Source organism: Anomaloglossus baeobatrachus, chromosome 5, assembly GCF_048569485.1.
Source record: "Anomaloglossus baeobatrachus isolate aAnoBae1 chromosome 5, aAnoBae1.hap1, whole genome shotgun sequence".
In the NCBI taxonomy this organism is placed as follows: domain Eukaryota; kingdom Metazoa; phylum Chordata; class Amphibia; order Anura; family Aromobatidae; genus Anomaloglossus; species Anomaloglossus baeobatrachus.
In genome coordinates this window covers 324,495,462-324,519,132 of record NC_134357.1, presented here as the reverse complement: position 1 = coordinate 324,519,132, position 23,671 = coordinate 324,495,462, and the positions used below count along the sequence as shown (strand labels likewise).

Sequence of the window (23,671 nt, the reverse complement as noted above, 5' to 3'; positions counted from 1 at the left end):
ATAGTCAGATAGTCAGGCGATATTTTATTAAAATTCTAAAAGCTGTTTTACTTGAACTTCTACTTGGGTATCTAGACGAATGACTTAAAAGTTAACCCATTTTATACATATTCTACTTTTATAGTGCTGAGATGCCTGGGTATACCTGCACGGGTCGTCACAAATTATTCCTCAGCCCATGATACAGATGAGAATCTTGTGATTGACCGGTATTTTGATGAGGATGGAGTAGAATCTGATGAAACATCTGACAGTATATGGTAAGAACCAGAAATGTGGCGCATTAAAGGGGTATTCCCAATGTTTTGATCTTGAGGGTGAAGGGAATGCAAGGCTGCTGTAGCATTATCTCCAGTTAAAAAGGTGTTTGCCTAATTCAAAGGTTGTCAATGAGGGTCACAGGATGAAATGAGAAAAAAAGAATATACTCTAATGCCAGACGCCAATAAAAAAAATGTGTTCCCTGCAGGAAATGTGCCGCCCCGGTGTTAGTTGGGCTGCTCGGATCTGGGATCGTGGCTCGAGGGGGGTCCAGACCTGGCTTAGCGGACACTTTGATCCGTATAAAGGGGGTATTTACAGGGGATAAGTTTGTGACGCCACCTGCAGGTTGCGGCAATGTGAGTACCGCCACTGCTGTAAGGAGTACCAGGGCAGATGGGGTTAAGCAGCCAGATGTCAGTCCCTCCGCAGGTAGGGAAGGCTCCGGGCTCAGGGTGTTGGTAGTTATTTGGGGAGAGCAGGGTGCAGAGGACCAGGGTACTCACTGTGGGTAGTCGTGGTGCTGGATGAGGATTATAAAGGAGACGCATGCTACAAGTAAACCAAATTCTCTGTGTGATGCTGCGGGAAGACTGTCAAAGTATCCGGTCCCACCGGTGTCACACAGTAATCCGGAGTCTGCCTCCGTGCACAGTTTTGTGTTCGTGTGGGTCCCTCTAGCTTGAAACTACAAGGTCCCGCTCTTTAGTTTTTAGGTGAAGATGTGCTCCCAAGGGCCGGCACTTGGGACTTTAGTGGGTTGCTTTCACTGGAAAACAGTGTCCCCCGTGGTGTGCTGATGCCCTCAGTCTCCGAGCTCTCTGGGAAGGTCCCTGAAGGTCCCCTTACTCTGCAGGTTAATTGCCAGGATGTTGAATCTGCTCCTGACCTAGGGTCCTGTACCCTGTCGTGCTCGATACCGTCAACTGTGGGTCCCTCTGGTGCCTGCAGTCCCTCTTAGACAGTGTTGTACCCCAGACTGACGTCCCTGAACCCGGTCACCGACTCCTCTGGTCCCAGACCACGGTCTGCGACCCAACCTCAGTCTTTCTAGCTTCCCAGGAGCTAACGCTCAAGCTCTTCTCACTTTGAGGGCTCTCTGTAGACTCACTTCGTCCCTCTTGCCAGTCTGCCTGACCCCTAGGTGGGCGGCCCTGTTCCAGCTAGACCAACCCACTGGTGTGCCTGATGATGTGAGGTGTTGGTTGGGGTTTGTGGTGCGGATGGAGGTGACACCAGTTTCTGGGAACTTGAAACCATGGGGAGGTAGGTCCTGCATCCTGGGGAAAAGGATGCCGTTCCCTGTAGCACCCTGATGTATTCAGGGGTGCTACAGAAACGCCGTAACAGGTGTGGTGGCAGCACTGGTAAAGGAGCATTTTTTTTTTTTTTTCTTACCTCACCCTGGGTACATTGACTAACTTTTAAAGTAGAGGGAAAAAGAGCACTTTGACTAGGCTGGCAGCAATTCACTGCACAGTGTTGGTCAACAACTCTGACAAGTTGGAGATGGAACGTGGACAAAGATCTCGATCAATGTGGGTCCCCAAGGGTGGCTTTCAAAAAATGAAGCCATGACATATTTTTCCAATATCCTATCTTTTATATAATTGACGGTTATGTTTATATATTGTGTTTTGCAGGTATTTGGAATAAGAGATGGTGTGTGTGTGTGTGTGTGTGTGTGTGTGTGTGTGTGTGTGTGTGTGTGTGTAAATAAAAACTTAAAAGGGTAGGGGACACTTTGTTGGTTGGGGTCCCCTATTATACCATACATGACAGAACTGATTTAAACATTGCATTGAACCGTTAAGTTGGAATTGCTGTTTGTATAAAATTCATCGCAAGAGACTTAACTTATAGTTGTCAATATAGTAGTTTAGCTTTTTATATTCAGTTTCTGCAAAGTTATGAATCTTTGTAATCTACTCCATTACTTTTTCTTCCTACCCACCTTCACGCTGAAAGGGCCATTTTTTCACTTGTTAATTCCCTTTTCGAGAGGCTGTTTTGAACTGCATATAAAGGTCCAGTCACACTAAGCAACTTACCAGCGATCCCAACAACGATAGGGATCGCTGGTAAGTTGCTAGGAGGTTGCTGGTGAGATGTCACACTGCGACGCTCCAGCGATCCCACCAGCAACCTGACCTGGCAGGGATCGCTGGAGCGTGGCTACACGAGTTGCTGGTGAGCTCACCAGCAACCAGTGACCAGCCCCCAGCGCCGCGTGGAAGATGCTGCGCTTGGTAACTAAGGTAAATATCGGGTAACCAACCCGATATTTACCTTTGTTACCAGCGCACGCAGCTACACGTGCAGAGAACAGGGAGCAGCGCACACTGAGCGCTGGCTCCTTGCTCTCCTAGTTACAGCACACATCGGGTTAATTACCTGATGTGTGCTGCAGCTACATGTGCACAGAGCAGGAGCCGGCACTGACAGTGAGAGCGGCGGAGGCTGGTAACAAAGGTAAATATCGGGTAACCAAGGACAGGGCTTCTTGGTTACCCGATGTTTACTGTGGTTACCAGCCTCCGCAGAAGCCGGCTCCTGCTGCCTGCACATTTAGTTGTTGCTGTCTCGCTGTCACACACAGCGATCTGTGCTTCACAGCGGGACAGCAACAACTAAAAAATGGCCCAGGACATTCAGCAACAACCAACGACCTCACAGCAGGGGCCAGGTTGTTGCTGGATGTCACACACAGCAACATCGCTAGCAACGTCACAAAAGTTGTTCGTTAGCAGCGATTGTTGCTAGCGATGTTGCTTAGTGTGACGGGGCCTTAAGTCTAGCAAATACCCACAGGGTTGTCAGCTGCTCTGCTCCCCTTTCTCATATGCAGACACTATTTACAAATTTTCATTGTCTGAACATGGGGGAGGGGAGCAGGGAAGCTGACACCAGTGTACAAATATTTGCAATACCTGCAGTTCAAAACAGCGACACTAGAGGGTGCTTTACACGCTGCGACATCGCTAGCGATAGCACGCGCATTAGCACCCGCCCCCGTCCGTGCGACATTTGGTGATCGCTGCCGTAGCGAACATTATCGCTACGGCAGCGTCACACGCACATACCTTGTCAGCGACGTTGCTGTGACCGCCGAACAATCCCTCCTTTAAGGGGGAGGTGCGTTCGGCGTCATAGCAATATCACTGTGGCGTCACTAAGAAACCGGCCAATAGAAGCGGAGGGGCGGAGATGAGCGGCCGGAACTTGCCGCCCACCTCTTTCCTTCCTCATTGCCGGTGGACGCAGGTAAGGAGATGTTCGTCGTTCCTGCGGTGTCACACATTGCGATGTGTGCTCCCGCAGGAACGACGAACAACCTTGCTACTGACCAGACAACGATTTTTGGTAAATGAACGACGTGTTACAGACCGATTTTTTAACTCTTTTGCGATCGTTTAAGGGCGCTCCTAGGTGTCACACGCTGCGATGTCACCGTGACCCCCGACAATATATAGTTAGCGATGTCGCAGCATGTAAATGGCCCTTTAGTGCATGGACAAGGCAGTTGAAACAGCCTTTTCAGCATGGAGTTTGGCAGAAAAGGAGGCAAAATAAGGTAAAGTAGATTATAAAGATTAATAATTCTGCACAGACTGCCTTAAAATTTCATTATAACCTATTAGTCTAAATATTGTCCATATAGTAGACAACATAGTGACTAACATCGAATAATCATTTGTTTTTTTTTTTGTCTTGTGGTATTAGATGGTAGTTTTGGGAACCAAATTCATCAAATTGGCACACTATTAATTTAGTGCAAAATCAAATCTTTTATTTTTTTCTCCCTTAATGTTTTAGACTTTTGGTGTCAAAAAGTTGTTGTAATTTGGCCGAAAGTCATAACTTGTGCCAAGTTTTGTGGCAAACACAATTTGCCTAAAGGGCAACTAGAGGCACCCTAACTAAAGATCAAAACTTTACTTTTATTCCTAAGCAATTAACACAGATCAATCTAAAATAAATAGCAGGTAAAGCAACCTAGCATATACTAAATCACGTATCCGGCCGCGGATCGGACACTATGAATAAGTGGACAACTGTCCTACAGTATTATCAGTGATTATTGCCCTATCCTGCCTAGTAAAAGCTAACTGATAGCCTCCCCAACATGTTTCACCATGTCTGACTTCAACAGGGGGCTAAGGCTATAGTTTTGTGGCATACTCATTAATGTACCAAGTGGGACAGGAGTGAAGTTGTGCCAAATCCGGTAACATTTTAAGTCTCAATTGCTAAATTGGGCAAAAACATCTGGAGTTGCTTAACTCCCCCTACAAAGCAGAAGAAAAACAAAAAAGTGTGCACATATTAAATGATTTCAAAATGTGCACACAACTGTACAAAAATCAAGGTACAAAGGCAATGATGAATTTGGGCCTATAGCTACAAGTAATATAATGGCTGAAATGTTGTCCTGTCTTTTAGCCTGCATGGTATATGAAAATTGAAGGACTTTCCATGTAGGCAAAAAGCTGATATTTCAGTTTGTATGGCAGTCAATGACTTTATATATCCCTGAAAACTGTTTCCTTGATAGGAATTTTCATGTGTGGGTAGAAGCTTGCTTTGCCAGATTTGACATAGGACCCCCTTATGATGGATGGCAGGTTTTGGACGCCACTCCACAGGAACCAAGTGAAGGTACAATAATGTATGTTGCTTAATTACACAGGGCACATTAACCACATTTGCTATTGAGGGTGTTGTAGTACACAACCATTGAGACCAGGCCTTCTGTAAGTCTAGCAGTAATATTTATATGTGGCACTGTTATATATGGAGCGGTTAGGTGCCCACTGCAGTCTATCATTATTTGAGCGCTGAATGATGGTTTTACATTATGCAGCACTGTATAGGTAAGTTTTGCAGTATGTTGCAGACTATATGGCATTCTTTAAGACAACTACCCCCCCTCAGTTTGCATAGCACAAACCTATTCTGCAGTGGCATACAGAGCATTCACATGAGACCTATACGGAGGTCAATTTCATTGGAAGTTACTTGGCCACATTAGATAACTAAGCAATATACTAAATGTCAACGTTCAGTCTTATGACTTTGTTCCTTAGGCAACATACTGTTTGGCATTTATAGTTATGCATTATATGGCCTGGTTATTTATGACCATACACCACTCTTTGTATCGGGAGGTCACGAAAGATGGCACAAGGATATCATTCACCGTAAGGCAAGTCACTATTTTTCAACGCCCTTATTAGCCCTTTGAGATGCCTTTTAGTTGGGAATAATTTAGTCTTAGTTCAGCCGTCATATTCGTCTTACTACCGCCTTTTAACAAGTGATAATTGAACCTTCGGTCTCATTTCCGTAATAGGGTTATATCGTCTTGGACCCTGCTCTGTGAATGCTATTAAAGAGGGCGACGTGGACCTGCCATACGATGCACCTTTTGTATATGCGGAAATGAATGCTGATGTCATAGATTGGGTGCTCTCCTCTGATGGGACCAAGAAAAAAATTAAATCAAACACACGCACAGTAGGAAAATTTACTAGCACGAAGGCTATTAATTCGGATGAGCGTGTTGATATCACCAACAATTACAAATATGCTGAAGGTAAAGACTTATTTCTTTTTACATAAACCACAAAAGGGAGTTTTTAAATGTGGCCATTTACTTTTTAGGTTTATTACAGCTGAATATCTGCATTCCTGTTTTAACTAGTAACTTTCCAACAAATCTCTATGGATAATTGACACGTCCGCACCGGGGCCTGGGGAGACTCGTTACCAGGCTGCTGTTCTGTTTGAGATGCTGCGGTGGTGAGGCCCGGCTCCGTAACCCCGGCGGTGTCGTTTAAATATGAAGGGAATGATGACAGTTTATTCGTGACGCCACCAGTGGTATGCAGCAAGTGAGGTGCTGCGGGATGGGGATCTCTGGAAAGCTGCACCATCTCAGCTGTGTCACCAGCAGCCCCACAGGCAGAGCTAGGCCCCAGGGCAGATGGGGGTAGTAGTAGGTGATGGCAGTGCAGGTGAATAACTGAGCAACACAGGGATGCAGTCTCAAGGTTTTTACTCACTGCAGCAGGTTCCAAGCCACAATAAATCAGTGGCTGCCTTTGGAGTGCTGGGGTTTTACTGTGATGGGCTCCAGCCGATCCCGGGTAGTTCGGAAGACAAGTCAGTGCACCTTTTGTATGTGCCTTCCCTGGTAATCTTCCTGCGCTTAGTTCTCTCCTGCCTGTCCTACGCCAGAGTGCCCTGAGCCAGTGTCCGCAGAACCTGTAGGGGTGGCTTCAAGCTTTATCCCGTGGCCCTATGTGTTCACCTTCCAGCAGATTCACGTACGGAGTTGGCTTTGGTACTAAATGGTCCTCAGCCTCTGGTTTTACTAGCTGAGCACATTGGTTTTTCTCCTCTAGCCTAGGGACCAGTCCCCGATTTGCGGCCAAGTCCTGCCACTCCATTGCTGTATGTGAAACGAGGGCACGGGAGTATGGCGCACTTCCTGTGGTCTCTAGGACCCCTTCTGTCATGCGCCCGGGCTGAGCTGCACCAGCTCCAGGCCACAGGTCTTCACTCCTCCACTTCTTCAAACTCCCTCACTGACACTTCAGTATCCTCAACTCACTAGACTCCACCCCCAGGACTTGTCGGATTGGGGAAAGGGCGGAACCATCATTAGTGGAGGTTATACATCGCATTAATGGAACAAAGCCCTAACCCTGACCCGGTGGAGAGCTGCTAATAGAAGTGGTGGTTGTGTTTAGTGTGCATACCGGTGAATGACCTCCTCCGTACCCAGGATGGAATACCACACCTCTGGCTGAGGTACAGTAACTCTGTGGCGACTGAAGCCTCAGGGACACCACAAACACCATAGGGGAAATTAATTCCTTCTGAAATATCAATGCGTCTGTATGATGCATGCATGTATTGTCCTCTAAAGCAAGACTCCCTCGTTCCCACTTTCCCTTTTTTCACCCCCACCCCCGTTCTCCCTTCCCCCACCCCCTCCCACTCTGGTTAACAAATGAGGGTCTTGATTGGGAGGTGAATAGGAAGTGTAAACTGTCAAAAAAAAAACAAAAAAACTTAATGGTCTTGAAGGTGCCAAAGTAATAAATACTTATACTGGTATTATCTTGGTGGGAAAGCTGGTAATCAATATGGTTAACTCGGATGGATTCCAAGAAGTCATACATGGTAAAACTGCTTTGTAATACAGCCGCTAAAACTATGGCAGCCATATTGGCCGTAGTGCCTGGTATGTACACAAATCTAACAATTTATTTTGTTTGTCCAGACATTTGACTTTTGTAGTTGATTTTAGCCTGGGATCATGCAGTTTGCTTACTAAATGTTACCTTACGATATACCATACCTGTCAAATTTCTGTGTATTTTCAGGCACTTCCAAAGAAAGAGAAAGCTTTAAGAAGGCTCAAAGTAAATTGTCAGGTAGTGGTCTTAGAAGAGGCACAATTCCATTTGCAGCAAGTAGCACAGAAGCAGCACCGACGCTCAATTTTAGTGGCAATTTTACAAGCAGTAGTGACATAGAGATTGGCCAAGATGTCACATTCAGCCTGAATCTAAAAAACACAAGTACTAATGAAATGAGTCTTCAAGTAAACTTGACTGCATCTGCTATTGTATATACCAATGCCACAGTCAGTGACCTCCTAACCAACGCTCAGTCTGTGAAACTGGGGCCAAATGAAGGTAGGTTTATCTATATGTAAGGTTATTTACAAACAAACTGAACAAAAACCATTATATTGGAACTATGAATCTCAATGAACTTTAAAAATTTTAGTGATCAGAAGTAATTTTATGGGAAACCTAATGCCAACATCCCAAACTATTTTACACTGAGCAAAAGGGTAACAATGTTTTGACCATTTGACTTTCAGGCTCCATATCTTCATCCACTACAGTTTTGAGCAAGACACTACCATCATTTTATATGTAAAGAGTATAACCACACATTGAAGATGCAAAATTGTGGTTTATTATACAAAGCTGCTGGACAGAAGGGGTAAAGGATTTGCAAAAGCAAGGGACAACCCTCACTGCGTCCTGACCAGCCAGACAGGTGCGGCAGCGCCCTCTACCCCTCCACCATTAAGCGACGTTGTGAACAAGGCCCGTGAGGGTCAAAACTTCCCTTGCTGTCGCAAATCCCTTGCACCTTGTAATGTCCAGCAGATGTTTATACAATAAACCACAATTTTGCATCTTCAGTCTGAGTGCGGTGAAATTCTTTACATTTAATGTGGAGTTCGCACATCCCATCTACCTGCACCTCACCTATTGGACAGAGTGCACGCCTGTGGTATCCTACCTTCATGTTCTAGACAATCATCTTGGGTATCTCATTCATAAATTAGACTTGCAACTATTTAGCATATGATTAGTTATGCAAATTCTTATCACCTGAATGCACTGTTTTTGCTCCTGGTGGTGGATTTTTTTTTTTCTTCTTTTTTGAATACTACAAATTACAACCTGTTCTAGCATAACCTAACACACTGAGCTATTAGGGAGATTCCCAAGCAAAGCGTCACTGGCTTAAATCAAGGAGCAGTCATGAAGATTTCCCCAAAAAAGAGGAAGTGCATCATCCAGGTCGTTAATTTTGCCAAACTGCAACATGTGATTGACATGACAGAGGAATATGAAATAAGTCCCTCCGCCCATTCAAAAGGTGGATGTCCAGGGAAAATATTTGAGTCAACAAGTCGGCTCATCACAAGGTCTCACTACTGTAAAGATGGATCGTATGCATCGTTATAGTAAGTTTTCAAGTCCATGCAAGCACCATGTGACACACGTTATAAAAGTCTGGAATGGCGGCCTGAAAAAGCTGAAGAAACTTTAACTTTAATACAACTGCAAGAAGCATCGGCTCGCATTTGCAATTAGTACGAAAAATGAACAGTACAAGATTGGAAACAGGTGATTTGGAGCAATCTAAGTAGTCAATAAACTAGGCTCTGATGGGTACAAATGTTTCTGGAAGAAACAAAGGAGAAAAGGGGCTAATCGAGAAATTGAAGGAACTGTCAAGTTCAGTGGAGGTAGACTGATACAGGGCTGCTTCACAGCCAAAGGATAGCATACTTGACTGGGATCAATTGTTTCCCCAAAGGTGAGCAATGTGAGTTTTCTAAAAGACTAGTTACTTCGTACACTCGAGTACTATGGGTATGAAAAGGACATGGTTTTCCAGCGGGAAAATCACCTGAAGCATACTTTGAGATTGGCAAAGAAATGGTTCAATAAAAAAGTAGAGGTGCTGGATTAGCCCCATAGTCCAGACCTCAAACCAATCGAACACTTGTGGGTAGAGTTGGGGAAAAAAAAGCTATATACATACAGAAAGTAAGTCGACCAGTACGCACCAAAATTAGGACTGTGTAGAAGAGACCCAAGATCAGATTTTGGTTGATAAATGCTTGAACCCTATCGAGAGCATGGATTCAGGCAGTGTTGAAAGCAAAAGTTGAATTTACAAAATACTAACAAATTAAATATTTAAAGTTTTAGATCTTTAGGAGAAAAACAGGAACAATGCAGTGACATGACAAAAATCTACATAACTGATCATATGCTAAAGAGTTGGAAGTAAAATCTGTTTGATGGCCAAGATGGTCTATAAAATGAAGGTAGTCACACATTTGAGATATGGTACCTGAAAGTCAAATGTTCAACAAGTTGACCCTTTTAACTTTTCAGTATATACATAGGGTTTTTAAAGGAAAGTACAGCAATGCCTTTATATAGCCAATCCATCTCTCCATTATGAAGAAATCAGCATTTCAAGTGATAAGCAAATGGCTATGGTAGATCTGAAGCCTGTCACTCGCATTGCTCTGGGAATCCCTCTCCAGTGCCATCTTGAAGGCCAATTCTTTACAAAACCTCAACCATTTGCTCATTATTACACAACTTCTGTAATACTTTGTTGTGGGCTGCGGTTCTCCAGTCTGTCTCCTATGATCCCACCACTGCCACCAGTTTGTGACAGCAGGCAGTGAACAATCCAAAAGACCTGTATTGAGACTGGCAGAATAGAACACCAAATATACAGTGTGTCCACCCATATCCTGTCCACCACCATTAACTTGATAACGGCGGCAGCTATAGGCATAGAAGTGGTGTCTAGGTATAGTAAAGTAGCCATGTGCTACGCAATGAAACCACCTATAGCGCCATCTGGTGGGAAACAAAGGAGTTGGCATCTTTTATCTCGAAAACGCAAAGAGAAAAAAGTGAATTACAAAGTTGCAGGGCATTATCAATTCAATACAAATCGACACCTTGCATATAGAAATGCTATGATATGAAATCCATGGAAAAAAAAAATTGAATGCTGGTCACGCATATGGCACTCATTTAACTTTGATGCTCAAAGTGGCCACCGTCAGCTGCAATCCAAATCTGGACTCTGGACAGCATACTGTATCTTGCTGCACGTTGTTCAATATGGTAGGTGGCACCTTTGCCCTAGTATCTCTGATAAGTCGTAGGTCCTGCAGTGTTTGTGGAGGGGGGGGGGGGTCACATAAACCAGCTGTTTGATGTAGCCTCATAGAAAAGTCCAATGGGGTCAGATCAGGTGAGCGTGGAGTCCACTCCACGCAGCCACCATACCCAATGACTTGTAGGAAGGTCTCCATGAGGTATCGCTTAATGTCCGCAGCCTTACGAGTTTTACACGTTCTAATCATTGCATTTGTGCAAGGTGTCGTTTCGTAGTGAATTGATGATGCCCTACAACTTTGTAATTCACTTTTTTCCTCTCTCGCGTTCCGTTTTCAAAATAAAAATGCTAACTCCTTTGTTTTCCACCAGGTGGCGCTATAGGTGGTTTCATTGAGTAGCGCATGGCTACTTTACTATACCTAGACACCACTTCTATGCCTATAGCTGCTGCCATTCTCAAGTTAATGGCGGTGGCCAGGAACGGTGGTGAATCGACACCTTGTACAAATTGAAAAGTAGATCCACTTAATTTATTTATTTATTATTATTATTATTATTATTATTATTATTAATAATAATAATAATAATAATAATAATAATAATATAATATTATATAATTTTTTCCCTTTAAAATGTGTTCATTTGGTGTATTATATCTCTGAATATAATAGAAGTCAAAGGGGACTCTAGTTTTTTTTTTTTTTTTTTCTTCAGAAACATTTCCTGGAAAAAAAAAAACTTGTCCCTCATTGACTTCCATTGCAATTTGAGTACCTATCTGCACGTTAGGAGTACCAAATGCCCGAGCATGGTAATCCTCACTCATCCCTATTGAGGGTTTCCTTCATACACGTGTACCGCCCTGCGCTCGGCTGCAGCCGAGCCGCTCGGATCCGGCTCGTTGGTGGGTGGCTCGAGCGTCTCCAGACCCGGGGTCACTTCGCTCTGAAAGGGGATGCTGGCGCTTTTGGTGGGGGTTAGGTAGGTGCATGGCCGGAGCCGCGCTTGAGTTTGTGACGCCACCCACTGGATGTGGTGAAAGTAGACACCACCGCTGCAGTTACGGGGCACCCGTGGGAGAGGTTTATGCAGCAAGTTGTTAACCCCTCTGTGGGCAGGGATGGTGGCCCCGGGACCCGTCGGGGTAGCTGGGTGGCGCAGGGCGGTGCGTGGCCAGATGGCACTGTTGTACTCACTGTTATTGATACAAGTCTCTGGTAAACAAAGTTGATGGTGGTCGGTGCCCGCAGCCGGCTGCGTCTGGTTCCCCACCCGGTTCGGTGGTCTTGGTCTTTCTCCTGCACCATGTGTATTTGGGCTGCCTGCGCTTCAGCGACGGGAGTCCACTCCCCGGCTTTGTGAATGTCGGGAGAGCCCTTTTGCCCAAAGACGCTAGTCCGTGGGATCTCTCTGCCTGTACGGTGGCTTTCTATCCCCCACGGTGGGCTGTTGTCTTCAGTCGGGACTTGGGTGGGAAAGGACCTATAGTCCAGACCGCAATCGGTTAATTAACGCAGTCTAGTGGATTCTGGACCTCGTTTCAGGGTCTGAATACCCCGTGTGCTCCGGTTTTCGAGTCGGTTCCCCGGGTCGGTACCGGCGGGCCACTACCCTGTCCTGGTCCACTACCCTGTCCTGGTCCACCACGGTTCCACCGAGCCATCTTCCCGGCTTCTGCAGGCTAAGGCCACCGTTTGCCTTCTAGCCAAGGTACCAGGACTCAGACCCTGGCACCTGTCAGACTGCTACAGACCTGCTACCCAGGCCTGCTTCCACTCTCCTTCACTCCTGTCAACTGTGTTTTCCTGCCTCAGGCCCTCTGAACTCTTCGGTGGGCGTGGCCAACCACCTGGCTCCACCCCCTGGTGTGCTCATCAAGCACTGAGGGAGGTGACTAGGTTTTAATGGTTGGCTGATGACACCTTTTTGGGGGACAGGTATAACGCGGGAGTCTGTGACTACCTGGCTATTCCAGGGTGTCACACTTGCATTGAATTTTAATTCAGAAGGAGGAACCGGGTATCTTGCCAAGCTACCATCACACTGGGATATAAGAAATTATTCTGTCTATTATTTATGCACAGGTCAACATGTTTCTGAGGCTGCAACCTCCTCAGATCAGGTAAGAACATAAATATGTTCTTGCCTGTTGTCCTAAGGAAGGAGGCTGCGACCTCCGAAACGCGTTGACCTGTGCAGATATAATAGACATGGCATAATTTCATATCCCGGTGTGGTGGTAGCACGGCAAGATACCCGGTTCCTTCTGAATTGACTCCACTCTGCTCGGGGCTGCAGCTGTTCGCCTTTTATATATCGCTGATAGGAGTTGTGACTTGCACAACTACTCTAGGTGAGTTCCTAGTTCCTTGTTATCTCGGTAAGACCCTATTGCGCTTCTCCTCCCCCAGTTTGATCCTCTAATGCATAGAATTTTAACAACGCTTAACTGCTAATTTTTTTAATTTTATTTTATTCTGTACTTTCAGAGACAAGCATACCATACAATGTCCCTTATGCAGAGTATGGAAATGTCATCACTCCAGACAAAATGATTAAAGCTGTGTCAATGTGTGAAGACGAGAAAGGAAGAAAACTCCTGGTGGAGACTGTGATTTTACTGAAGGATCCAACCATTATGATGAAGGTATTCTAATCAAAAAGCTTCCAATCATAGGAAACATTAATTTTGTATAGTTTAGAGTCGGACAATCCCTGTTTTTCCTTTGCTAGAACCAGTGCTACTCAATAGATGGGGTCTCAAAATAAGCAAATAGTCATATTTTCATCACATTGTATTCTTTTCTCCTTTAGGAAGCTATTCTAAACAACCAGTCTAGAAGGCTTCTTTATGGTCCTGGGCAATCATTTCTTTTGATGATTACATTTTCTTTGCAATTTTTCTTCTTTAAGAGCTTTAGCAGCTGGCCATAAGCAGATATTAGTTTGAGGTACTGTAATACACACTTTCTAGGGACTTTGATGCTAATATATTAAAGTATTTCAATTGATAGTCATAATTTTTGTTTGATATCAACTTTAATCTCAAATTAGGATTTGATTTGTCTTTTGAAAAGTAATATGAACATACCCTATGATGTTTGATATTTTGTGTTCTGCATTACAGATCCTAGATCAAGCTCACCTAAATAAACCTCTAAGTGTAGAGATCGCCTTCACCAATCCCACTGCAGAAGAAGTCCATAACTGTGTTCTGATTGTTGAGGGGAGTGGGCTCGTAAAAGATAAGATCATAATTGAGTAAGTATTTAATATAAAAATAATTGCACACTGCGTACCATGCTACATGGAGAAAAACTTAATGCATTTATGTAGCACCCACGGGGCAAGGGGTTAAACGTACTTGTTGCCTGGTTGGTGATGTCAGGTCTGGGATGTCACAGGTGGCCCTTGTCCGGTTTTGTGGCCCCAAGGTGTACAATAAAATGGATGGTGGGAATAGTAGTTGGTCTCGTGACGCCACCTGTGGTACGTGGCCAGGGATGAGCCGCTGCTGCGGGTGATGTCCTCCGGGGCTGGTGGTGTCGCAGCAAGGATGGTTCTGCTCCCCACAGGTGGAGCAGGCCCCAGGAAGGATGCTGGAGGTTGTAGTCGTGGCCGTTGGCACTGAAGCGCGGGGCGATTGCAATAAGAGGCTTAGTCAGCTGCTGCAGTTCCAGGTCTTTTTACGCAGTTCAAGTGCTGCCTCAGGGTATTGGTCTCTGCCGTTATGGGCCCCAGCTGATCCCGGCTAAGTTGGAGATAGCCACCGGTATTTGGAAATGTCCTTTCCTATGGGTTGCCCCCTGTGGAAGTGAGGAACCCGGGCTGAGCTTCTCGCTCCAAGCCACAGGCCCCGTAAAGGAGAAAGGTTGGTGTCGTGTTGCCAGAACCGTAGTCCCGACTTAACTGAAGTTTGTGTAAGAGTTGCTACTTCTACCCAAAGTGGTACCGGCCCCCCAGATGGTTGTCCTAGTGGCTGGGAAAGTCCCATGCTTCATGATGGCCACACCTCATGTCTACCCTAGTCCAATCCCCAGTGAGAAGGTACCTAAGCTGTATATAAAGTGAATTGTGGAAACACCGGTGGTTAACCCCCTCCTTACCTGAGATGAATACTGCACCTTAACTGAGGTGCAGAACCCTGTGGTGACTGAAGCCTCAGGTGAGACACACTTACATAATAGGAATTTAGTGGATCACATCTGACATGGAGCAGGGGCAACCCTTTTAAGATTATATCCAAATATGAAGTAGGCATTATATTAGCAAATGCCTCAAAATTAGAAATGTAGTATAGTTCTCCTAATATAACAAGGTCTCTTGCCTAATGTGCAGGGCATTGCACCTTGGGTATTCATGGTTATTTCCACAAGCAACTAAATGTCACTGAATGGATATAACCATGAATAACTAAGCTGCAATACCCTACACATGAGGTAAGAGACATGGTTATATCAGGAGATTTATACTACATTTCTAATAGATGAGGATGAGATTAATTTTGAGATGGGAATAACTCTTCATTACATAATTAAAGATGAGGTTAGATGCATTAATACACATCAATGAGAACATTTCATATCAAGGTTGCCTACCAAATTTTACAATGGTAATCAACCATTTCAGAATTCCTTTTTTTACTATATGTAAAAATACAAAAATTAGGCCAGAGTTGACTCAACTTTTCCTTCCATAGATTGTGGGGTTTTTTTTTCCATTTTCCTTACAATTTGCATTACAAATTAACCTATATTATAGTATCAAGGATATTAGAAGAAATTTAATAAGCAGTCCACATACAGATCTTTTCAAAGGTAATTTAGAAATGAGCAATTAATTTCAGTTTGTCTAAAACAAGCCACACACATTACACCATTCAGGCAACAACCATCTTGGCCAACTCTCTAATTCACAGCAGTCCTTTTGATGGAGTTCTCCTGTGTTCTGAGAAAGCTGTCACCCGACATGTCTAGTGGTGGCTTATCTCCAGAGGAATTAAACTGGTAGTCTGAAATTGGATATGCCCAGTAGACCTCTCTAGCGACAATCAATTGTCCGGGGCCTTTCTAAACAATACACTGACTGCCATTACATTAATGTGTATGGTGGACCTTTTGGTGTCTCAAGAAAATCAGTCTATTGTCATTGTCCTGCCCAATAAAAGCCTTTTTAATTTTTTTTTGTACAGAGTAGCAATCTTCAATGCATCTGTGGCGCCCTGGAGGATCAGTTGCCACAGGGTACTGAATCTTTTAAGATGATGTATTCATTCCGGGTAAGAGGTTAATCACTGGTGTTTGTTTCACTTACACAATCCCCAGCCTATGAGTCAGCTATTTATACAACACAGGAAGCCAGGCAGCCTGGGGAATTCCCGGTTACCAGAGCAATAATCACAAATTAGTCATCCCATAGGGGAGGGCTGCCTGAGGAAGTGAGCAAACAGTTTCTAGTCAGATCAGTGTGGGATAGAGAAGCAATAACAGGTCCTTGGGGGGTGTGCGACCCAGCTCCCCTAAGGTAGACTGCCCGGGATGCGTGCTTCAGAGCTATCTCTGGAAAGAGTGCCAGAACATCATGGGACTTGTAGTACCACGGCTGCTATAGAGTGCTTAAGAGCTTCTGTAGCTAGAACCAAGCAGACTGGAAAAAGGCGAGAGGCAACCAGTAGAGATGGTGAGACAGAGAACATGGTAGCTGGAGGTTGAGCCTAACCGTTCCCACAGTGACAGTGCTGAAAGGGTGCAGAAGCCCTAGGACAGATTATACGGTTATCTGCCAAAATCTGCAGGGGATGGAGGTTTCAAGGCCCATCGCCCACCACACATTTTCCCGGCGCATAGTGACACATAGGATCCGGGGTTGGGATTGCAGCCAGGCCCCACGATGCGGCTCCACGCCACCTGCATACAGGACGGGACACTTAACGTTAACAAAGACACTGGGGTTCCCAAGCCGCTTCAAGTCACGGGGAACCACAAGCAAGCGTAAGGAAGGGAGATCTCACACTCCAGACACCTGTGATTGCCTTTGATTTACCCTGGAACGGCTGAGACCCATCGTGGCGGAGAGTGGCACCTTAAGAACTGTGAGTAAAGAGAACTTTGAACCGCAGCCCCCTGTGTCATCCTTCTTTGTCGGTGCCCCGCCCGTCGGCACTCCAGTGACTAGTAGGTTAACCACATGCCCCGTGGGGCGCTACACATCAATCTTCAGAATTGTACTAATGGCATCCATGTTTCACCCCAATAACTTTATTAAGGTTGTATCATTTAGACAATCCATTTACAGATGTCCTAGAAGAGTACATGGATGTCACAGTGGGAAAGCCATTCATTTGCAAACTCCCTTAAGGAGCACTTTTGGCTTCTAAAGACCGCTTTACACGCTACAACGTCGCTACAGCGATCTCGTTGGGGTCACTGATTTTGTGACGCACATCTGGCCGTGTTAGCGATGTCGTTGCGTGTGACACCTATTAGCGATTTTGAATCGTTGCAAAAACTTTAAAATCGGTGACATTCCCCCAAAAGCTCAATTATCGTTGCTGCTGTAGTAACGATGTTTGTTCCTCGTTCCTGCGGCAGCAAACATCACTAAGTGTGACACCGCAGGAACGAAGAACCTCACCTTACCTGCATCCCGCCAGTAATGAGGCAGGAAGGAGGTGGGCGGGATGTTCGTCCTGCTCATCTCCGCCCCTCCGCTTTGATTGGGAGGCCACTTGGTGACGTCGCTGTGACGCCGAACGAACTGCCCCCTTAGAAAGGAGGCTGTTCGCCGGTCACAGCAACATCGCTAGGCAGGTAAGTAGTGTGACGGGTTCACGCGATGTGCGCCACGGGCAACGGTTTGCCCGTGTCGCACAACCAATGGGGGCGGGTACGCACGCTAGCGATATCTTTAACTATATCGCAGCGTGTGAAGCTGCCTCTAGAGTAGCTCCTTTTGTTCTCATTCAAAATAACTATTTATAGCTTATTCTTCCATTTTCACAATGTGATACCACATAGATCCCACAGCAGAAACTGAGAGACTTGTATGCAAATGCCTTCAGCTCCGCTAGTAGAACACAGCTATTGCTGGGGGAGATGGCCTCTTAACCACTTGTCCTCTGACAATGTCATAAATAACTAAAATCGGGCACAACTGTACAAAAAAATCACATCTCTAAAAATCACCATGTCCTCTAAATTTCATGGTGTTTATCTTACTGGTGAAAGGTAGTCTGTTTGAGGCCTAAAGAAAATCATATATGTTACTTTGGTAAAAATTACAATAGTGTTGCAGCGAATTAAAATACAGCTTATAGGAAGTATACTACCTTCTCCCTCCTCATAAACAGATCAATCCTCCCTATGTTGAACTGCAGTTGCCAGAAATGAATTGATTACATATCTGTCACTTTATTTAATTTTTTATGGTTAATAAAAGAAAACAAGAAAACTTAATATAAAAAAACTAAATTAAACAAAAGTAATAGTGAGGCTGTTTTCTTTTTTTGTTTTTGTTTTTTTTTCATTCCTTTTTTTTCCATGCATATTTTAATAATGCAAGGGAAAAAAGCATCCCAGCAAAGTCTGAGAATCCGGACTTGCTCTGCACACAAATCTTTATTTATTTATTTTTTCCCTGCAGATTTTGCTGCTGAAAAGACATATTCTTTCCGGGTTTTGTTTTGAGAAGCATGAAAAAAACCCTGCATTTTTCAGCAACTGTTTTTTTCCTGCCAAACTTGCTTTTTATTATGCTGAAAAGCACACTAAAAAGCAATGTGTGCAAATAGCCTAATATTTTATATATTTTATTTTTTTTATTTTTTTTTTTTTTAAGAACTCAGTGTTTTATTCATCCTTCTCGCATGCTGATGCATTGTAACGGGATTAATGAAGGGCACCTAATAAGTATTTTCTGTTCCACTACTTAAAAGAAGTCTCCACACATTTTGCCCATCCTGTATTGGGTGGGAACATGTCACCTCCCTAAATTGTTATAGAATGAATTAGTTTGAGGAGTGAGAAGGCAGTGTACCTCCTATAGCTACAGTACATCTTAATTAGAACCGCAAAACTATTGTTATATTCCAGGTAGACCTGCAGTTGATGTGGTGGAGATGTAAATGGAAACAAGTTAACACGCTGTAATAAAGGTTTTACTTTTTAGTAGTCTTGCGTCAGTGATGGTGCTATTTAAAAAAAATAAATTAAATAAATTTAGTGGATTTACTTATATTGTGTTCGTATACTGTGATATCTGGTAAGTCAAGTATGCACCTGTTTAAAGTAATTTATTCTAACCATAGAAAAAGTAAGCTTTTAAAGATTAGAAAAATAGTTGACTAGTTACGGTGTCTTTTTTTTCGAAGTCGGAGGCAAAAAATGTTTCATTTTTTAACAAGGTAATTTTTTTCACCTACAGGGAGCCCCTTCTGAGCAAGAACCAAAGATCTGTCAGCAAAGTGGACATTGTACCTTACCAACCTGGAAAACGATGTCTCTTCGTGGATTTCTCCTGTGATAGTGTCTCTGATGTTAAAGGGTCGTTAACAATTGATGTTGCTCCTAATTAGATAATCCACAATTCAGTATGAAAAAATAAAAAAATAAACCATTTAACGTATAATGCACCCATGAGTAGAGCGGCTGTACTGAATTTTTTACTATTCTTGTGTGCTTGACGCTCTTATAAATTAAGTGCAATGAGGATAATTTTATAGGAAATTAAGTTCACGTCAATTATGTATAGAACACTGCAAGGAAGCTGAAAAGATTTCGCTGGTGTATGGTACTTATAGCAATTACTTGAAATGTTTGTTCCTTTTGGATATGAAAACGGGGCTTTTGTCTGTACATATGTGATTATTGTGACACATTTTGTAAAATTGAGCATGAACTTAATTCTTTTTGATCATTTTTATTGCATTGTGTACTGGGTGCAATTAGAAAATAAAATCCTAAAAGCTCATTATATAAGTAATGTAACTGCAATGTTTCATTTTGCTGTCTTTATCATAGAAAAGTTATAAATCCATATTGCTAGTTCATTAGGACAGATTTGTCTTCTAGCAGCCATTAATTCTGGCCACACTCCAATCCTCAAAGCCACACTTGCTTTGGGATCTCAAGGTTTTTGTTTTGAAGTCACCAGTGTAACGGGGGCAGGGGGCACCTCAGGGGGTGTAGTCTGGTCCCCTCGCCTTGTGGGCCGCAGGCTGAACCCCGGCCCGGCTGTTACTTGCAAAACAGGTGTGTTGTTGGGGCAGAGTGTGGATTCATGGGGCCCATTCATGACAGCGTTCTTTCTGTGCTCTCCAGCTCCTTCACTTTCAGGAAAGAGACAATTGCAGGCAGCGGGTAAACCAAACACCGTTTTATTAAACAAAGCTTCCATCTTTCTGTTTGCAGCAGGCTTACTTTAGTACGTTACAAGTTACAAGTCCTTTTCTACGAAAACTGTTCCTTTTTCTCTACGGGCACTTTCCTTTGCCTGCAGGGGCCAATTGTTATCCCCCTAGCAGTGGTACTCCTATCCCGATTTTAGTCCAGCCCTTTCCCAGGGATTTGTATTGAACTAGGGGACGGCTCCAGTACTCACTACCGGCTCTGGATTAGCTCCAACTTCTTCGCTCCACTGCCACAGCACCCACTCCTGCACTCTGCCCCGGCACTTCTCCTCAGCTCTCTCCTGTTACATTCCCAGCACACTGCCCTGCATTCAGAGCCCAACCCCCCTTCTCTTCCCTCCTAGGCTGCCCTGCCCCTTCCTTCCCTGTCACTGTTACCAGGGGAACCACTCACTACACTGGCACCTAGGGGGGGAGAACCGTACATAACACATAACATGGTACAATGTGCCACCATACTCCTGTGGCGTCTTCAGGGGGGGAAAAATGTCTTCTGCACACTAGGGGTCCGTCCACCCCTTACACCAGCAGTGGTTTCAATTGGCATGTGCTTTACTACTAGAATTATTTGTCAAGTATGGCATATGATTGATTTGAAGAGGCCATGTGAATCAATGAATCTGACAGGTAAAGCATAGGGGAAGGGGAATGGACAGTGTTTGTTAATGCAACTAGCCACTTCAAAGAGGAGGAATTGGGGTCTCTAGTGCCACCTACTAGAAGCAGCAATTGTAGTCCCATATTGACGCTATAAAAAGCTAACAATATACAGCCAAACCAGAACTTCAATTTGCAGACACATGTTTTGGAGTCTTGCTTCTCATCAGTGCTAAGCAAGAGCGTTTTCGTTTTTGTTTGTTTTTTGGGTAAGAGACCCTTTACCTCTACATTCCTGTCAAAGATGGCTGCAAATATTTTATAACACAAATCAGATATGCTCTTATTTTCTTAAAAAAAGTGTTAATTTTTAAGCAATTGCTATCCTGGAGCTTAAAATTAAAAAATTGGAATTTTGTTTGGCTAAACCCAATTCTCACTAAAAATATATTGAGTAAATGTTGCCAGCAGAATTCTGTTACAAATAAGTGGGGGACTGGCTAATAGGCAGTAATAAGTAGCAATAGCTATTTAGATCATTGACTGGGAACTCTTTATCAGGCACTGACAAGTACCTACCCCTATTTCTATCATTAAATGTCGATTTGTGACACACCACTTTCCCTACACTGCACGTTTCTATTGTACACTATTGCACTCCTATCTATCTCCACTACCTATCATGAAACCCCTAGCTCAGCTGTCTGTCAGCAGTGGCGGCAGTACCTTCCCTAAAGCTTTAACGTTCACAAAATGGCACAGATGCCACATGTCCGCATTTTATCTGCAGATGGACATCTGACTTAGGCAGCCAATCGCACGAGTCCTTGTGCCAGAACCTTGTGGATGTTTGCGGCCTCGTGATTGGCATGAGGAACATCCGTAAATAAGGTTAAGAAAAAAAATGGCACCATCCACATCTGGCTTATCCCAAGTCCCCACCCCCTCCTTTCATTACACACGTTCCCCCCCCCCCATTCATCATGCAGCACCACAATCCTATCCAAAAGCATAACGTTAAGAAAATATATATTTTTTAAGTGCAATCAGTGATCAAACAAAACCAAACATTACCAATTTTTGGGGCAAGGGCTCAGGGTTACCAAGCCTGAACGAACAAGCTAATTCTCGTGCCGAATTTGAAATTGATGAACCTTTATTGAACATGTTCGCTCCTCTCTACTTGCAACAACTTCAACAAACAATTGCATGTCTCTTAAGGCCACGTCTCACTAAGCAACATCCCTAGCAACATCGCTGCTGAGGCACGACTTTTGTGACGCAACAGCGATGTTGCTAGCGATGTTGCTGTGTGTGACATCCAGCAACAACCTGGCCCCTGCTGTGAGGTCGTTGGTTGTTGCTGAATGTCCTGGACCATTTTTTAGTTGTTGCTCTCCCGTTGTGAAGCACAATCGCTGTGTGTGACAGCGACAGAGCAACAACTGAATGTGCAGTGAGCAGGGAGCTGGCTTCTGCGGACACTGGTAACCAATGTAAATATTGGGTAACCAAGAAGCTCTTTCCTTGGTTACCCGATATTTACCTTCGTTACAAGCGTCCGCCGCTCTCATGCTGCCAGTGCCGGCTCCCTGCACACATAGCCAGACTACACTTCGGGTAATTAACACGATGTGTACTCTGGCTAGGAGTGCAGGGAGCCAGCGCTAAGCGGTGTGCGCTGGTAACCAAGGTAAATATTGGGTTGGTTACCTGATATTTATCTTAGTTACCAAGCGCAGCATCGCTTCCATGTGTCGCTGCTGGCTGGGGGCTGGTTGCTGGTGAGATCTGCCTGTTTGACAGCTCACCAGCAACCCGTGTAGCAACGCTCCAGCGATCCCTGCCAGGTCAGGTTGCTGGTGGGAGTGCTGGAGCGTCGCTTAGTGTGTCGGTACCTTACAATGTGGTTCACACAATGTTTAATCAGATTTTCTTAGTACATTTTGGCTCTCCCATTAAGGCTGCAGTCAGAGTCCCACCAGCTACCAAGGAGGATAAGGGTTTGATATTTTGCTGTTGCGCGCTGTGCTATTTCCTGGATGGCTACGCTACTTTCATGAGAACTCCTAGACTCATATTCCCGCAGTGTCTTTGTGTAAGTTGGGTACAGGGTGGGTTCCTCAGTATGTAGCAAAACCACGCACCTGGAAAGCAACTCTAGGCAGTTGGATTGATAAATTGCCTTACTTTACCAGAACAGAACAATATGAATACAAGGCTAAAGGTCAACACCCCTGTGTTGCGCCACTCGTGACTGTGATTTATGTCGCTTTCTCACCAACCTTTGCCTAACCAAGGGACTGTCTGAACAATCGCCTAATACCAAATAATCCCTCTGGAAAGCAGGAGTAATTGTGCGTGAACACGCCCTACCAGTGGTGCAGCACAAGACCTTACAACTTATCTATTTAAACATAAATAGATCCTATAAACTGAATACCCTGAATTGCTGAAGCCTCACAGAGAAGGCAGATGGTAAAAGTGGGAAGGCAAACCATGCAGCTCAGCAACATAGTCCTGGAAATCTTATAGAGCAACAGTGAATGTAAACGTGTGGCGCTGTCCCTTTAAGATTGTAAATGTAACTAATTTGTGTCGCCCAGGGATAAGGGGTACTCAGATCCGGGCCAAGGGGTCACTTTTGTAGGTGTACGGTGGTGTGATCCCAGGCTCCACAGCAAAAAGGGATTATGTACAGGGTAATTGTCCGTGACGCCACCCGTGGGTTGTGGTGATGAGATGGTGGCACCGCCGCTGCCTCTGGGGACCGTGCCCAGGACTGGTGGTGTGGGGCAGCAAGGTGGAATCCCCTCCACGGGTAGGGGAGGTGTAGTCCCTGGGCCCAATTGGGAGTTGTGGTGGTGGCAGGGATTGCAGGGAATAGTACACTCACAGTTCGGTTATCGTGGTGCTGGATTGATGTGGAGGG

General features: G+C 44.5%; 1 protein-coding gene across 3 annotated transcripts in view; it reads left to right on the top strand.

Annotated features, from left to right (window-relative positions):
- The window catches only part of LOC142311399 (protein-glutamine gamma-glutamyltransferase E-like), a 70,102-nt gene extending 50,391 nt beyond the window's left edge, over positions 1 to 19,711 (top strand). For all 3 annotated transcript variants that reach the window (XM_075349785.1, XM_075349784.1, XM_075349786.1), the window contains 7 exons: positions 125 to 260; positions 4,817 to 4,920; positions 5,615 to 5,857; positions 7,656 to 7,970; positions 13,226 to 13,383; positions 13,864 to 13,997; positions 19,158 to 19,711. In XM_075349785.1, coding sequence (XP_075205900.1) covers positions 125 to 260; positions 4,817 to 4,920; positions 5,615 to 5,857; positions 7,656 to 7,970; positions 13,226 to 13,383; positions 13,864 to 13,997; positions 19,158 to 19,308 — 1,241 coding nt within the window. In that variant the 3' untranslated portion in view covers positions 19,309 to 19,711. The remainder of the gene's footprint in view (positions 1 to 124; positions 261 to 4,816; positions 4,921 to 5,614; positions 5,858 to 7,655; positions 7,971 to 13,225; positions 13,384 to 13,863; positions 13,998 to 19,157) is intronic.
- The last annotated feature ends 3,960 nt before the right edge of the window (positions 19,712 to 23,671 follow it).